This window comes from Lepisma saccharinum, chromosome 16, assembly GCF_977018435.1.
Source record: "Lepisma saccharinum chromosome 16, izLepSacc3.1, whole genome shotgun sequence".
NCBI classification, from domain to species: domain Eukaryota; kingdom Metazoa; phylum Arthropoda; class Insecta; order Zygentoma; family Lepismatidae; genus Lepisma; species Lepisma saccharinum.
Genome location: NC_139244.1, coordinates 26,198,996 through 26,215,098, shown reverse-complemented (window position 1 = coordinate 26,215,098; position 16,103 = coordinate 26,198,996). Strand labels below are relative to the sequence as shown.

The following is a 16,103-nucleotide window of genomic DNA, read 5'->3' as shown; positions in this document are numbered from 1 at the left end:
TCAGGGAGACACAATCAGTTGCTGATCGACCAAGGACAGGGCGGACACGCAAAACAACATGCAGGGAAGATCGGTACGTGGTGATTTCGGCATGTCGTAGATCCACTGCAACTGCTACCAGTTTGTGCCAGGATCTGCGGAGGACCTCAGGAGTGAATGTTTCCAATCAGACAGTGCGGAATCGACTTCTTGAGGAAGGATTGACATCAAGAAGACCCATACCCAAGGTTCCTCTGAAAGCACACCATAAGAGAGACCGTGTAAGGTGGGCAACAATGCACAGCGAATGGAGTCCGGAACAGTGGGAGCACACGCTCTTTACAGATGAGGTCACCATCAGTTTGCACCCGTTAAGCAAAAGCATAAGGGTTTGGAGACGATCAGATGAGAGATTGAACGAGCCCTTCATCCAGGAATGTCACCAGCAGCAGGGGGGCTCCATCATGTTTTGGGGTGGTATCATGTTTGGTCGACGAACGCCCCTAATTCCTCTCCAGGGTTACGTGACTGGTCTGATGTACAGAAACGCTATTCTTGAACCCGTGGTAGCAGGTTTCTCTACAACTGTGGGGGATGGCTTCATACTGGTGGATGATAACGCTCAACCACATCGAGCCAGAGTGGTTCAAGAGTTCCTTGATCTGCATGACATTCGACGCATGGTGTGGCTGGCGTATTCTCCAGACATGAACTGCGTGGAACATGCATGGTGTCACCTGAAGCGAGCAATTGTCAGCCGCGAAAATCCTCCTGTGAACAAGGTGCAATTGCGGGAGGCTGCCATTCAAGAGTGGGACAGTCTTCGTCAGGAGAAGCTGAATGCTCTTATCCTTAGCATGCCCCGTCGTGTTCAAGCATGCCTTCGGGCTCGAGGTGGCTATACACGGAACTGAACTCCCATGTGTTGATCCCAAGCATGCCTGCGAGCCGTAGGCACACAGTATTACACTGCCTTTCTTTTGTGTTTCGCATCCCACACTTTCAATTTTGTGCTTCTGGTGTGATTTTGTTTCTTCTGCATGGCTGCACTGTTTTCTTTCTGTTTGTATGTCTCCTCTGTACTCTTGAATATGATTCCATGTATCTAGTACAATAAAATTATCACAAACACTGAATATGCAAAACTTTTTTTGAGCACTGTATTTCATTGTCTCCATGTTGAACAATACTTGTATACTTACTTCACCCTGTGTGGTATTTGAAAAACTTTTTTTGGGGGAAGGAAGTTCAATAACCACTCCTGAAGAGCCGGGATAGTATATAATTAAAGTACTGCATGAAACTACTTTCGCTTGCTCGTAATTGTTCAACTTCCCCACCTTCAAGTGTGCTATGCTTGAGCTTACTGCACTCTTAGTAGAATGACTGGCAACATCCCATAATACAGCACTGTCAACCTAAACCCCATACATGGATGGAAACTACTTCATACAATTACAATTCTAAATAAAAAGTGTGTATATTACTATGTAAGATTCAAATACAGTGTGAGAGTATGCAATATATGCAGACTGAAATATAAAATGGAATCCCTGGATAGCACATGCTGACAGACCTGTCTCAGCAATATAAAATATCATATAACAGTGCAACAAATATCAGTACATTATTGTTCACTATGGAAAAGGAAATCTTATTCTGCAAAATATACAATTAGATGAGTTATAACATACAATCAAACATCATTTTAATGTGGCAATAATTGTAGGAACATGTATATAAAATGTCCGCCTAGGTAGTTTCTGCCCATAATCTATTTTATTTTCATCTGTGTGTACTGGTAATACAGACTAAACTACATTTCTCCATGGAGACGACGACTATGTTCATTTAAGTTTCAATTTCACTGTAGTTTTCACTTCACGATCCATATTTGAGAGTCCACTACCATAGACAAATGATCGTTATATGTGTACTACTATGCTTTGAGTGTATGCTGCTTGTTTACCTGTTCAAGCATTATTCACTCAAGAAATCATGGTGAGCGAAGAACTCTCAATTCCATATACGTACCATCTAGCATTGCCCATGTGAACTATTGGTCACTGAAGCAGCTCTCGCTGCAGCACTCTAATATAAATCATAAAGTGTCAAAAATTGCAACCAGAGGGGAGAATTCCCATTGATCCTCCCTTCAAATATCACCTGTTTTCAAGATTATCAAGAAAAATCTCCCTGTTTAACAATTTCAACTTCAAGCACCAAATTCGGTGTTTAGTTTGAACGTACTACTAATAGATAGTGCTTAACACTGCTACACTAACTATAAAAAATTGAATATCACAAATTTCAATTTATATCTATTTCATTCCATACATTTAATCGTGTGTACAAAAGCATTTATATCATGTTCAAAGCTTTTTGTAAAGTAGTCCTTCGTGAGAATGCTACTACATGTAACGTATGTTACATATAACTCAGCTAGGAGAGAATCAATTGGAGTTTTTGTCACAAGGTGTAAAATCAAAGATATATGAAAGCCAAAGAAGCAGAGGTTTCCTGAAGGGTTTACTGAGATCAGAACTACTACTAGTGGTTATAAAACAAAAGTTGCCAGATCAATACAGGAAAATAATCTACTGTTATGTAGACAATCAGAGTTTGTAACCCAGGGTCTTTTTACTAAGTTTAAAAGCTATTTAGACATTGTAGCGAAAAAATGTAGGCTCAATCAGGACTGAAACTTGGGTCTTTAACATACCATGCCATTGCTCTACCAACTGAACTACTGAGTCAGCCCTGGTTTCACTGTCTTGGTAGCTCAGTTGGTAGAGCAATGCTATGGTATGCCAGAGAATGGGATTTGAGTCCTGGTGAAGCTGCATTTTTTGCTAAAATTTCTATATAGTACATCTCCTGTGTGTACCAAACAGTAAAGTAAAAAGCTACTTGTTTTCACACTGGATTCTAGTTATGCACAGCATGTGATTATAAGTAGAAAACAATAAGATAAGATAAGGTAAGATTTATTTCATCCATGAATCACTTATATGCATATACATACAGTGATATCGGACATGTCAGATTGTTTACAATATCATAAACAATGCAGTATAATAAAACGATTAAATACAATTTATGGTAACAGTGAAATATAGTAAAATTATAATACAATAATATGATGGCAATACAATACATGGCAAATGTGGAATATAATAAGATATCGTTGAGTACAACATAATGCAATGAAACACTGCAATGTAAATATTGCCTTATACCAGTAACCACACCATATTTGGAGCATCTGATACACATTGAGATGCCTCCATATCATTATAGTATAATGTGGTTTATGTTTTACGATACCTATTTCATTTTTAATGATTGATTGATTTATTTCGTCCATGAATCACATTGTTTTCATTTACGTGCAGTGATATCGATCATGCCAATTTGTATTTACAGTAGTATCTTAAACCTTGCAATATAATAGTACAATGAAATACAGAATATGTGCACATGAAATATAGCAATAATGAAGCATCAGTTTGATGTATTTACTCTAAAAATGTATAGTTAATTATGTAATGAAATCAACATACAAAAAATTTAAAATTGTAAATTCCCTTATGCAATTCTTGACAAAAAAGATGAACTAGAGTTTCATTCACAAACCAGTATTTATGCAAAAGTCAGATTCCTCACTGTTAGGAGTTCTACATCTATGTCCCTGCCTTTTCTATTGCATGCTGTAAATGTCCCAATTGCAAATGTTCTGTACTGGCAATTTTTTTTTCAATATAAATTGACAAAACCCTGTTGGTGGATATTTAAAATTCTCTTGTAAGCTCCTTTCACATTCTCTCAGTATTCAGAGTGGAATTTTCTGAAGTTGCATTGTGCATGCATATGTGTTGGTGCATGTGTGTGTGTGTGAAGGGAGTTCATAATAGTGTCTGGCAATCCTCAATTATGATGATGTATTAAAAAAAACAAGTGTATGAAGCTGGTGTATGCCAAATAAGCTGTTTAATGATTCATTTTCCTCCACAGTAAAATCACTTAGCAAATCTGCAACATAACATTTTATTCTCAAACTTCACTGAGGAAAATGTTCTTGATATTTTCTCCAGATGATTATATACAGGGTTTCTATAATTTAGTTATACAAGAGTTGATTGTGAAGAAATTGTGTTTGTAACAGAAATGTTTTATACATCAATGAATACAGCATATCTTCAAGTTTTCTCTACAAGTGTTCAATATGTGATCCTTTCATCACACGGCAAATGTCCCAGCGGTATTCGATTTCCTGCCAAATCATTTGAAGCATGTCTGCATCGATGGTCGCAGCTGCCTGCGTTATCTGGACCTGCAGCTCGTCAACATTGCTGGGAAGAGGGGGAACAAACACACGTTCTTTAATGTAACCCCAGATAGAGAAATCCATGGGGACAAATCAGGTGAACGAGGTGGCCATGGAATCGTTCCACCACGACCAATCCAAGTCGGTACTTCATGATTGAAATAGGCGGTTACTTCTTTATGAAAATGCGGAGGTGCTCCCATCTTGTTGGAAAATGAAACCAGCACCAATATCTTCATGCAAGTGTGGCATTAAATAATTCTCAAGCATGTCCAGATATGATATGCCTCTGACAGTGGGCTCAGCAAAAAAGGAAGTTGTTGAAGCTTATGGCACAAAATACATTTACTTTTGGTGAGTCCCGTACATGTTCGATCACCTCATGTGGATGTTCCTCACCCCATATTCGAATATTATGTCTATGGACCTTACCGCTGGTGTGTCTCACACCTGTTCAACATATCCTTACAAAATTTCCTGCGATCTTCTTTGTCACTATCACTCAAAGCTTGCAAAAGTTGCAATTTGTATGGTTTAAACTTCAGCCGCTTATGCAATACCTTCCATACTGTAGATCCAGGAATGTTCAATTCTAAGCTGGCACAAGTGGTTGATTTCAGTGGACTACACACAAATGTCTGTCGCACTTGTTCGACCATCTCTTCAGAAAGTGCAGGCCTACCTTGACTCGCCATCCTGTGTGCTACACAACCGGTATCGATGAAACGATTGTACCACGCAATGACAGTCTGTCTTTGTAGTGGCTCTTTGTGGTCCTGAAGTTTCTCTGCACAGTTATAGGCGATCGGGATTCGTGTAACCACAAGCAAGCAACACTGTGCATGCTCTGCACCCGTGTATGATTCCATGATGACTGGCTCAACACTAAAGATAAGCAAATGATCATGCCTCCAGTGGCAGCATCTGAAACTAACAACTGGAAGCAAGTGACGTGCGACAATAAACTTGAAGATATGCTGTATTCATTGATGTATAAAACATTTCTGTTACACATACACTTTCTTCACAATTAACTGTTACTTTTGTATAACTAATTTATAGAAACCCAGTATTTAGTTAATCTGGAACCATCACTTGTGGCTGAAAGAGAGGAGAATAAAATATGAAAGAAATGCCTTAATATTACCATGTTTATTTATTTATTTATTTCACCTATAACAGAGCTTACGCTCCAATTACAATAGGCTTACATATATTTTAAACAATTAAAAAATTACAATTTTAACAATACAAAAGAAGAAAAGAAGGAAGAGAGCAAAACTACAATAATCATTTTGTAAAGAATACTAACACAAATTTTAGAGAAAACTTAAATCTAAAAATTATATTTACAGAGGTAGAACAAGATACATATATGCGAGGGAGAATCAAATGAAAACCGCAATTAATTTTTTTCCACTATTTTAATGCAGGGATAATGTTTGATTGTACATTATTTTTTCTATATAGTCCCTTCCCAGTTCAATGCACTTACGGCATCGGATAGGTAGTGCTTTGATACCACGTGAGAAAAATTATTTCGGTTGACTGTGTAGCCACTCGTGTACCGCCGATTGGACGTCTTCATCAGACTTGAACGTCTGCCCTCCAAGGTGCTCCTTTAATGGACCAAAGATGTGGAAATCGGATGGTGCCAAATCTGGTGAGTATGGCAGATGTGGTAGGCACTTGAAGCGTAGGTCATCGATGGTTTTCATGGTTGCACGAGCAGAATGAGGATGGGCTTTATCATGTTGAAGCAAAACACCTGCACTCAGCAATCCCCTTCGCTTTGTGCATATCGCTGGCCTCAAACGGTTCTTGACAAGCTTGGTGTAGGTGGCACTAGTCACTGTCGTACATGGGGGCATGTAGTGTTTCAGAATAGGACCTTTCTTATCCCAGAAAAAAGTCAACATGACTTTCCCTGCAGAGGGCTGGCTGCGAAAGTTCTTTGGTTTAGGCGAAGATGAATGTCGCCATTCTTTGCTTGCACGTTTCGTCTCCAGTTGAAAATGGTGCACCCAACTTTCATCCCCGGTGACAATGTGAGCTAGAAAATCTTCGCCCTCCTCTTCATAATGCCTCAGCAGCTCTTGACATGCGTCAACCCGACAGACTTTTAGTTCCTGCGTCAGCTGTCGAGGAACCCACCTGGCGGACAATTTTCTGTAGCGGAGTTCGTCATGCACTATGTGTTGTACTGAACTGAAGCTCATATTCAGCAAGGAAGCCATTTCAGCCAGGGTGACATGCCGGTTTTCCTGAAATAAGCCGATCTGCTGCGGCTATGGACTCCTCTGTCACAACTCGCTGAGCCTGACCCGGACAGGGAGCATCAGTCAATAAAGTCGTACCTTCTGCGAATTTCTTGCACCAATCATAGACTTGCCACTGTGACAGACAGGCATCCCCATACTTTGTCTGCATTCTCCGATGAATATCAACCGGTTTCACACCTTCACTCCATAAAAATCGAATAACTTCACGATGTTCCTGCTTGTGCAACTGCGTAGTGGTGCCGCCATCTTGAATCAGCTGCTACTCACATCCAACCCCACCTACCGGCACTGCTTCATACTACCAGCTTGGAAAGACGTCAAGGACTGTGTCTGCAAATTTTCAAACGCCTAGAAAGAAGAAAAGATTTTTAATGGCACTTTTGTGGTTTTCATTTGATTCTCCCTCCTATATACAGACGTTCATAACTATACGCATATATAAACAAATACACACACAAGCATAATTGTATTTACAAACATACCCATGTACACAGAAAACATCTATAATTGTTTGATTTGTTCATGACGTTCTTTAAAGGACAGACAGGAACTGCTTGAATGGCATAGTGAAATCCAAGTCTCCACCGTTTCTGACTATTTCGTTATGTTTAATACATATTCTTAGAATGGGCAAATTCTGGTGTACTGTTGAGTGGGATTTGCCATAATAAAAAGGCTGCCTGAACCGTAACATGTCCTTCGTAGCATTAAAGTTTAATGTTTGGAGGAGACTTGAACTGTCGACTAGCCCGTTGACTAACTTATATAAAAATAATTGATGTGATACTACTCTCCTTTCATACAAATGTGTAACATTGAATTCTCTGAGTAGTTGTTTATATGATACCTGATCCTGAAAAGAGGATCTTTTGTAATTTTTATAATACAAGTAACAAACAAATTTCTTCTGAATTCTTTCTCTTTGCTATTACATTGTGCATAAGGTGACCAAACTACACTTGCATATTCTAATTTTGTTCGAACAAGGCAATTAAACAGGCTTGTTAGTGCTCTTTCACTAAGTATGTCTTGTGAATTTCTAATCAAGAACCCTAAAGTTCTGTAAGCATCATTACAAATCTGATCAATATGTGTTCCAAAAGATAATTTATTATTTAATGTAACTCCTAAGTCATTTATCTGATTTACTCTTTGTAATGCATGATTATTCATTGTATACTGATAAATATTAGGTTTGGTTTGGCTGGAAAAAGTTATTGCAAAGCATTTTGTGACATTAAAGTTTAATTTATTTTCGGTGCTCCATCTTTGTGCATTTTCCAAGTCTTTTTGCAAATTAAGTGCATCGTTGGGATCTTTCATTACTTTATACAATTTTAAATCATCAGCATAAAGTAAACATTTTGAGTATTTAAAAATTGTGGATAGATCATTAATATATAATAGAAAGAATAATGGTCCAAGTTTGGAGCCTTGTGGTACACCGGAACAGACTTTGTACGTGTACGTGTATGACTTAGCTTGATTATATGTCACAAATTACATTCGATTGTGTAGGTAAGAGGATATTAATTTAAGGCAGTTATGAGAGAGACCAAACTTAGACAATTTAGTCAGCAATACATGGTGATCAAGAGTATCAAAGGCTTTGGCGAAGTCCATATATATTGCATCAACAGAATTTCTACCATCAAGGGAATCGGATATAGTCTGTGTGAAATTGACCAGATTAGTTGACGTTGATTTTCCAGGACAAAATCCATGTTGATCTATTGATATATAAGGTTTAATATGGTTGTACATCCTGTCCTCGGATATTCAAATATTTTTGCAGGAGCTGAGATTAATGAAATAGGTCGATATTTTGTAATTTCGCATGGGTCTCCCTTTTTTAAAACAGGACAAATTTTACTAATTTTCCAAATATCAGGAAAAATTTGCGTTTTTAGAATAATATTGTAAATATAACACAAAGGGGTACATAATAATTCGGCACAACCTTTTAATATGTATATTGGCAATTGGTTGGGACAACTAGATTTCGATGACTTCAGTTTCTTTATGGCTTCATTGCATTCTGCGTTTGTGATAGAATCTACCACCGACAACTGAGATACTATCATGTCAGAGGATTCAAAGGTATGTTGAAGGATTTGAATCATACACTGTTTGCAAATATTCAGCAAAACCATTAGTAATTAATATGTTCATTTCCAATCTATTACCCTTATACATCATATGAGCTAGTTTCCTATTTGTTTTTTGTTTTTTCTTGTTTCTTAAAGAATTCCAAAAAGGTTTGGTGTTGCTTACTAAATGTTCTCTATTTCTGATACATATGTTTTATATGCTATATTTATCATGCTTTTTAGTTTTTTACATAATTCAACAAATTTAGTTTGATAATAATCTGAATATTTCATCTTTCTTCTGTATGTTTCTTTTTCTTTTAAGTTTCTTATTATATCTGAAGTGAACCAACATTGATAAGAACGTTTTTTACATATTGATCTTTCCAGCATTGGAAATTGGTGATTTTGGTGGGAAATATACTGATATAAAAAAGTAACTTGTATATTTAAATATAAATTTGATACATACCATTTCTACATGTTCTATAGTGATTTTAAATTCCTCAACAGCATATTTGTTTACTACAGCAAGCAAGACACCTCCCCCTCCCTTATGAACCCGATCTTGACGATAAACATTGTACCATTTATCTATGAAGTCTCCATCATATACACCTTCATTTAGCCAAGTTTCTGTTAGTATAATTACATCATAATTTTCAAGGGATATACTAGAGTATAGTTTGTGTAGTTTCGTATTTAACCCTCTAAAATTCTGATAGTAAATAGATAGTTCATTACATTTGATTCATTCATTTGATGAAAAAACGAAATTTGAAAAAACACATTGTAGTGTTAATTTTTCATGTTTTTGAAAGGTGTGAGATGCATTTTGTGACCATGTTTTGTCACGAAATAATGCGAAATTAACTTCAAAAAGCGAAATTAACTCTTAAACACGAAATTTACCATTTATATACCGACGCGACACTTTCTGAAGTCTGAAGTATCCTGTGAGTTATGCAATTCCCGGAAAAATTTATTAATTCTGCTGTTAATATTGGAGAAGCAAAAATGGACTTTACACAGAAATAAACTTAATACTCTTATAACTACATAAATGTGCTATTAGAAGTGAAATGTTAATTCTGTGGAATAAGTGTAGTTTTTAAATCAAAGTTAGGATTATATTAAAAAAAAAAAAAAGGTAAAGTGTTCCCCTGTGCATAACACCACGCCATGAAGGCGTATAGGGGGTGTGGGGGTAACGCCCCACACTTTCTTGATCCGGTCGTGAGTGGGGGTGATGTGATCAGCATCACGCCCCTGACCGCCTTTACCCCCCAGGGTTTCCCCCAGGTACCCATATTATTCGATGCTGGGTGTGCGCCGGGGCCGCTTCCACCGTTAGAAAAGTTCCCAGATTTGAACCGGCCGGGGATCGAACCCGGGACCTTTAGCATGGTAGTCAGACGCGTTACCGACTGAGCCACCGCGGCCACGATTATATTCACAATTTTAAAACCAAAATGTCTTTTTATATACCACTTTTCATCCAATTTTTCACCGCTATAACACCGATATTTCATTTTATTTACCGCTTTTGAACCCGAAATTGACTCAGTTTTTGTACCGAAATTTTGCTTTTTTTGTTTACCAAAAATATGTGCCTCTATTAATTGGGTAACATCTTCGAGTGATTTCAATAATATAATGTTGGTGTCATCCTTTTCTTTCCTCAACTTAATAGCTCCCGCATGGTCAACCCACAAATACGCATAGTTTTTTCATATTTAATTCTCCTTGGCTGCGCAATACAACGTGAGGCTTTGGTTAATGTAAATTGTTTCATTTTTTGTATAACCTAAGTGAACAGCATTTAAGTTTCTTTTTACCTTCCTCCTCTGCAGAAAGGCATCCTTGTCTACTCGCCTTACAAATTTTGCAATTATTCCACTGGAAGATTGATTGGAGGGTTTGCGCAAACCTGTGACAACAGTCTATCATTTCATCCTTGATTTCCATTTGCTCGCCCAATTGTTTTTACTACATCATTCATTTGTGCAGGAACACCGAATATTTCTAATGTATTGCGGCGACCATACTGATCTAATTCGTCTAGTTGATCCTGAGTATCCTTCAATTGTTCTTTTAGGGTTACGTTTTCCCCTTTCAATTGCTCACATTTTAAGTGACAAAGCTTCATACATTTTGAGCATTGTATTTTGGAGGAAATATCCTTCCGAGATACTTGTTCATTACATTCTACACAACTGCTCATCTTCTCCTTCGATATATCGAATAGTTCGATAATGACACTTCAACTGAACTCCTTGTATTTTTTCGAACTATGAGACGGAAACACTGTTTGTTTACATACGTGGAGTAGAACTGATGGTGACTGTTTTTAATGTATTTTAAAGTTTCAGTTATGAGATATCGAATTATTCGTTACACAGCATAATCTACAGTACTTACTTCACATTCCAGAAATATACTTATCACTGCCTCTTATCAGAAATACATAAAATAACACAAAAAACACAGAGCACAATCACAATCACATCGCTGTCATCAATCCATCACAGACTATACACATCGTTACACAGAGCATAGTTTGGTTGGTGAATGTGACCATGGCATCCAGGAAGAAGCAAGCAAAAATGTGTATGCATAGTCATGGTAGGGAAAGGATCAATATGTCATCATGTTGGCATCACCAGTACTAATTTTCCCCTGTCAAAAAATCTTTCTCAGCTTACTCTACAGTCTGTGCAGTCTACTTCATTGACTTGCAATGTAATTATGAGCAATTCATCCGTGGACCATCTGGATTATAGGAATAACTTTTGGCGGGGTGGGGGCCAGGGGACATTCAAACCATAAGTGGTTCATTCTGAAAATTTGACCTGGTTTATCTCAACAATTCTTATTTATTGTGTATTAACTAGACATAATATAAATAAAACACAAGTAAAACAAACACAGAAGTCCGACTACTTGAAATTTTTCGGCAATTACTGCATATAAGGAAAACGTTGGTTTACAAGTGGTAAACCAGGTAACATGGGAGAAAAGCCACTGCATATCATCAAAATTTTCAGCTTTATTAAAATTTACACGTTAAGCATATTTTTGTTAACTTCCTGGGACCTGATGTCCATGTTACACTTCCCAACCCCCTCCCCTGCAGTTAGACATCAAGTGACGCTACTGATCTCTATAGATTCCTTAGGATAAGCCTGCTTGTATTTTATTTCTTGTAATGACCATGCGTCTTATACTGCCTATATAAAGAGTCCTCAAACTTCAAGTAAGAGGTGGTCATTAGTTATGCACATCCTTTTTTTTTGTTAATCTTGTAATTGTTGTTATTATTATTATTATTATTATTATTATTATTATTATTATAGGAAGAAGGCATGCATGGGACTCCAAGACTAGTACTCTTTGCTTCAGAGGAAGCTCATTACTCAGTATACAAAATGGCTTCTGTTCTGGGATTGGGTGCTAGAAACGTATATACTGTTTCTTGCGATCCTGTTGGTAGAATGATTCCAAGTCATTTGGAAAATCAAATACAGAAAGTTATCAAAGAAGATGCAGTGCCATTCATGGTTATTGCAACAGCAGGTAGGTAACATTTTAAAAGAAAGCATTGTGCTGACAATATTAATATTGTCAAAAGAGTAATAGTTAATAATAACATTTCAGTTGCATTAAAAAAGAATTGAATATTTCAATTTACTTGTTCTTAACTACAATTTTCATCAGAAGTAGTTATTACATTTCTGTTTGTTGGTTTAAGAGACCCCCATGGTAATGATTATTTTAATTATTTTGTTTTATTAAAATGTTAGTGTATTTTTACTTTTTTTTTGACCTGGCTGAAAAATTTCACAAACCCCAATTTTGTTAGGGTGGATGAAAAAGTAATCTTGGAGTGCTGGGTAAATTTGCCTATTGGAAGGGTTTTTTATCCTCAATATTCCCCACCATAATTGTTTTACACTCTGTATATGTTTGTCGACAGTGTACAGTCAATATGTTGAGGGCTTAAAAATCATACAAGGAAAGGGAGCAGGGGGGTAGACAAACCTGTAATGAAGTGGTTCCTCACAAGAGTAATTGGTTGTCCATTAGAATTCTGGGGCGACATGATGACGTGATAACTTGTAGCCACACATTATTATCATCCAAGCTATCTCCAAGGGATAGAAACAGATTGTAAATTGACATCAGCAAAATATTTTGTGTGGAAGGGAAGTCAGGCTGTTGACATAAAATTGAAAAGTAGAAATAATAACCATAATTGAATAACAATTATCAGCAAAAATACATTAAGAGTATTAAATTTCGTCTACTTGCGTAAGTGAGTATATATTCGTTGCAAACTACTTTTCAGAAGCTTTACTGCTTCCTTCTTCAGGTGGTCGTATTTTAGGCTCGGAACATCAAGCCACATCGGAGAAGTGTCAAACGAGGATACTAGGTAAAATGTTGAGATGAAAACACTTCATGGTGTAAGCCGTGCTTACACTTTATTAGTTCTAGTAAAATATATGTAATTATATGGCAAAATTCATAAAAACTTCAAAGTTCATCTCGGCCCGATACCAGTCTTCGAGATCCTGTTTGTTAGATTGCAACACTTCAGCACCAGATGGCACATGAAAACTCCCGCCTTTTGCTTGGGGAAAGTTGTAAGCTGAATGTTGCCTTACAAATTTCTGACCGCGAAGGAGCAGTGCCTACCGTTGCCCACCGTATCTGGAAGGAGAAGAGCAAGGAATGTAGGGAGAAGAGCGCGTTGAAACCCTAGGTGTGTAAACCTACGGGCAGAGGCTTACAACAGCGTTGCAAACCTCATGTTTAGAAAAAGTGTTGTTCATATATGTCCGCAGTATTTCTTTCCACCAGGGAGGATTAAGCAAAGTATTTTTTTCAGGGGTTAGGGTAAACTAGGTATATTTCCCTTCTCAAAATATACTAATTCAATTTGAAGTTAACATTTTTCTCCAGCGCCCTTACAATAATTAACAATTTGATGTGACTGAAATGAAATTATATGTGTGAAAATGGTTGACATTCATTTTTCAGGAAGTGTCTCCCACCCTTGCCCCTTCTGGACATCCATGGTGTCGTTTAAACTCCGAAATTATGCTACATACTACTAAATTGTTCTGGGATTTTCATATTATAAATATTAATTTATAACAAAAACAAATATAAATTCGAATGGTTCAACCAACGGCATGGGTTCCACGTTATGTGAAAAGTTTGAGAAAATTCAACCACAACGAAAAGCGGCCCTGTTGTTTTATTTATATCTCCAACTTACAAACGACTTTTTAAACTTGTGCGAGATTTATCACCATTATGCTTGGGTTGGCTTCACTGAATACGTGCCAGCGAGACACAGGTCCTGCAAGAGGAGGGGCTCCAGCATTGTCCGGTATGAATGGTTGACTGCAAAGGAAATTTGAGCCGGTGGTGCTTCAAGGAGGTTTTTTTTTCCCCCAGGAACAGGGAATTCTGAAGCAAAAAACTAACAGGAAGGGGAAAAAGGAGAAACCTAGAAATGAGCGGGATACGGGAAAACTAGATACACATTGATGTGCTAAATTCTTGTTGTTTCTGTTTTTCGCTTGTAGGAGAGCATAAACATTAGACATATTAAGACTCTGTTTTCCGTTTATGTATGAACTCAGCTGGTAATAATTGAGCTAAAAAGTGAAATAAATGTTAATGAAAACTGAAGATTGAACCAATTTTACAAATTTCATGTCAAATGTGAACCAAATATTATTAATTACATAGTCCGTGATTCAATACTCTTCGAACAACATACGAAAAGCCTGTTTATGATCTTTTAGGTGCTAGATTTGCTTTTACACTATCCTAAGAAAGCACTTACATGTCCTTTGATAGGAATTTCTGGATATATCCCTACAATTTGTGAGCATTTCTCTTATATTGTATTTTTTTTTTACTAAATATAGGGAATTTTAAGGCAAGAGAGGGAATTTATTTATATCCGAAAGGGATATTCCCCTCACAGTCCGAAAGATCACTGCTTTGAGCAGTGACCGATTTTGGATCTGGTTTCTTTTTGTTTCCCCCTTCTTGCTGTGTGTTTGTTAAAGTCTCGAGGTATTGCTTTTGCGAATTCCATCTATTGAAAAGCGGACTGTCGTCCCTGTGCTGTGGCGTGATACAGTAGTGAAGTGCATTATGGAATAAAATGAGTGTGATTGTGCGGTGGGGTGGAGAACTTGTTGAAGACGCCGTTGTCCAGCAAGGATTTTGCTGCCAAGAAGAAACTTGTGGATATAGGTAGGCCCACCCCTTCCTTATCTAGCAGACATAGTAACAGAAACGTAAAAGAAAGTGCGCCGATTTTGCGATTCATGATACGGAGCTGATACTTGGTTATGCGGTTGTAAAAGGTATTCAGCACTTTTCTGTTTCCTTCTGTTTTCGTTTGTTTATTATTATTCATTTTATCTAACTTTGCATATTTTTTATCGATACGTTACTCATTGTGATAGGAATAACACTGACTTAATTATCAGATATCCAGAATTTTTAATTTGGTGAAAAATTCCAGGGAAGTGTTCTGAAAAAATTGGGGGGGGGGGGGGGTCCATGTGTATGGATAAATCACTAACCATGTCAGCCCAAAAATAAGCACAACGGGAAATAGCCTTCGTCATGCTAGGCTTACACTGTTGGAAAGGTCACGCTCCGCCACTGTTTTTATGTATGCATTTATGTGTACATTATATAGTCCCAGTCCTAGAATAGAACAATGAGAAACTTCACATGTCACATCACATATTTTAGATATCTAGGAAAATGCACAAGTGTTCTACACAATATCTTCACAACTTACTACAAGTAAGATTTGAAGCACGAATTTAACATCATATTTAAGTTAATTGAGTTTAAATAATGCATTATTTGATTTATTGAAGTATGTGTTTGAATCTCTAACTCTAACAGTCATCTTCAATGTTTCACCTACAGTACCCATTTTCATATTCTATAAGGGACTGACAGCTACACTGTTCCAACCATGTTGACAGAGGCATTGGTTGCTTTACAAATAATTGTATGATTTCTGTTGTTCTATATATATTCATTTACTGTACTCGTTTCTTATGAAACAACATATCAGCATAGGTAACAACCAGTGGCGAAGCGTGACATTTTTACGTAGTCATCGCAAGATTTGCCAAACGTCAGGGTCGATCTTTCAATGGAGAGGTGGGGGGAAGGGGGCACAATATTTATCTGCAATAAACGCCAAGGTCACTGCCAATTCAATGTAAAAGCTCATACCACAGACCTTACGACAACAAAAGACACATAATTCTATACCATATCGTTCAATGTGTGCTTTTCCTCTTAACAAGTGGAAATAGCAGACATTGGAATGGTGTGCCTAGGATTTACGAAGGGGGGGGGGTTACGTGTACT

At 37.3% G+C, this 16,103-nt stretch overlaps 1 protein-coding gene across 1 annotated transcript in view; it reads left to right on the top strand.

The window, feature by feature from the left end:
* Positions 1-16,103, top strand: part of LOC145999987 (cysteine sulfinic acid decarboxylase-like) — a 69,647-nt gene that overhangs the window by 18,922 nt on the left and 34,622 nt on the right. The window contains exon 4 of the mRNA XM_083137287.1: positions 12,035-12,254. Within this exon, the coding sequence (XP_082993413.1) occupies positions 12,035-12,254 (220 nt within the window). The remainder of the gene's footprint in view (positions 1-12,034; positions 12,255-16,103) is intronic.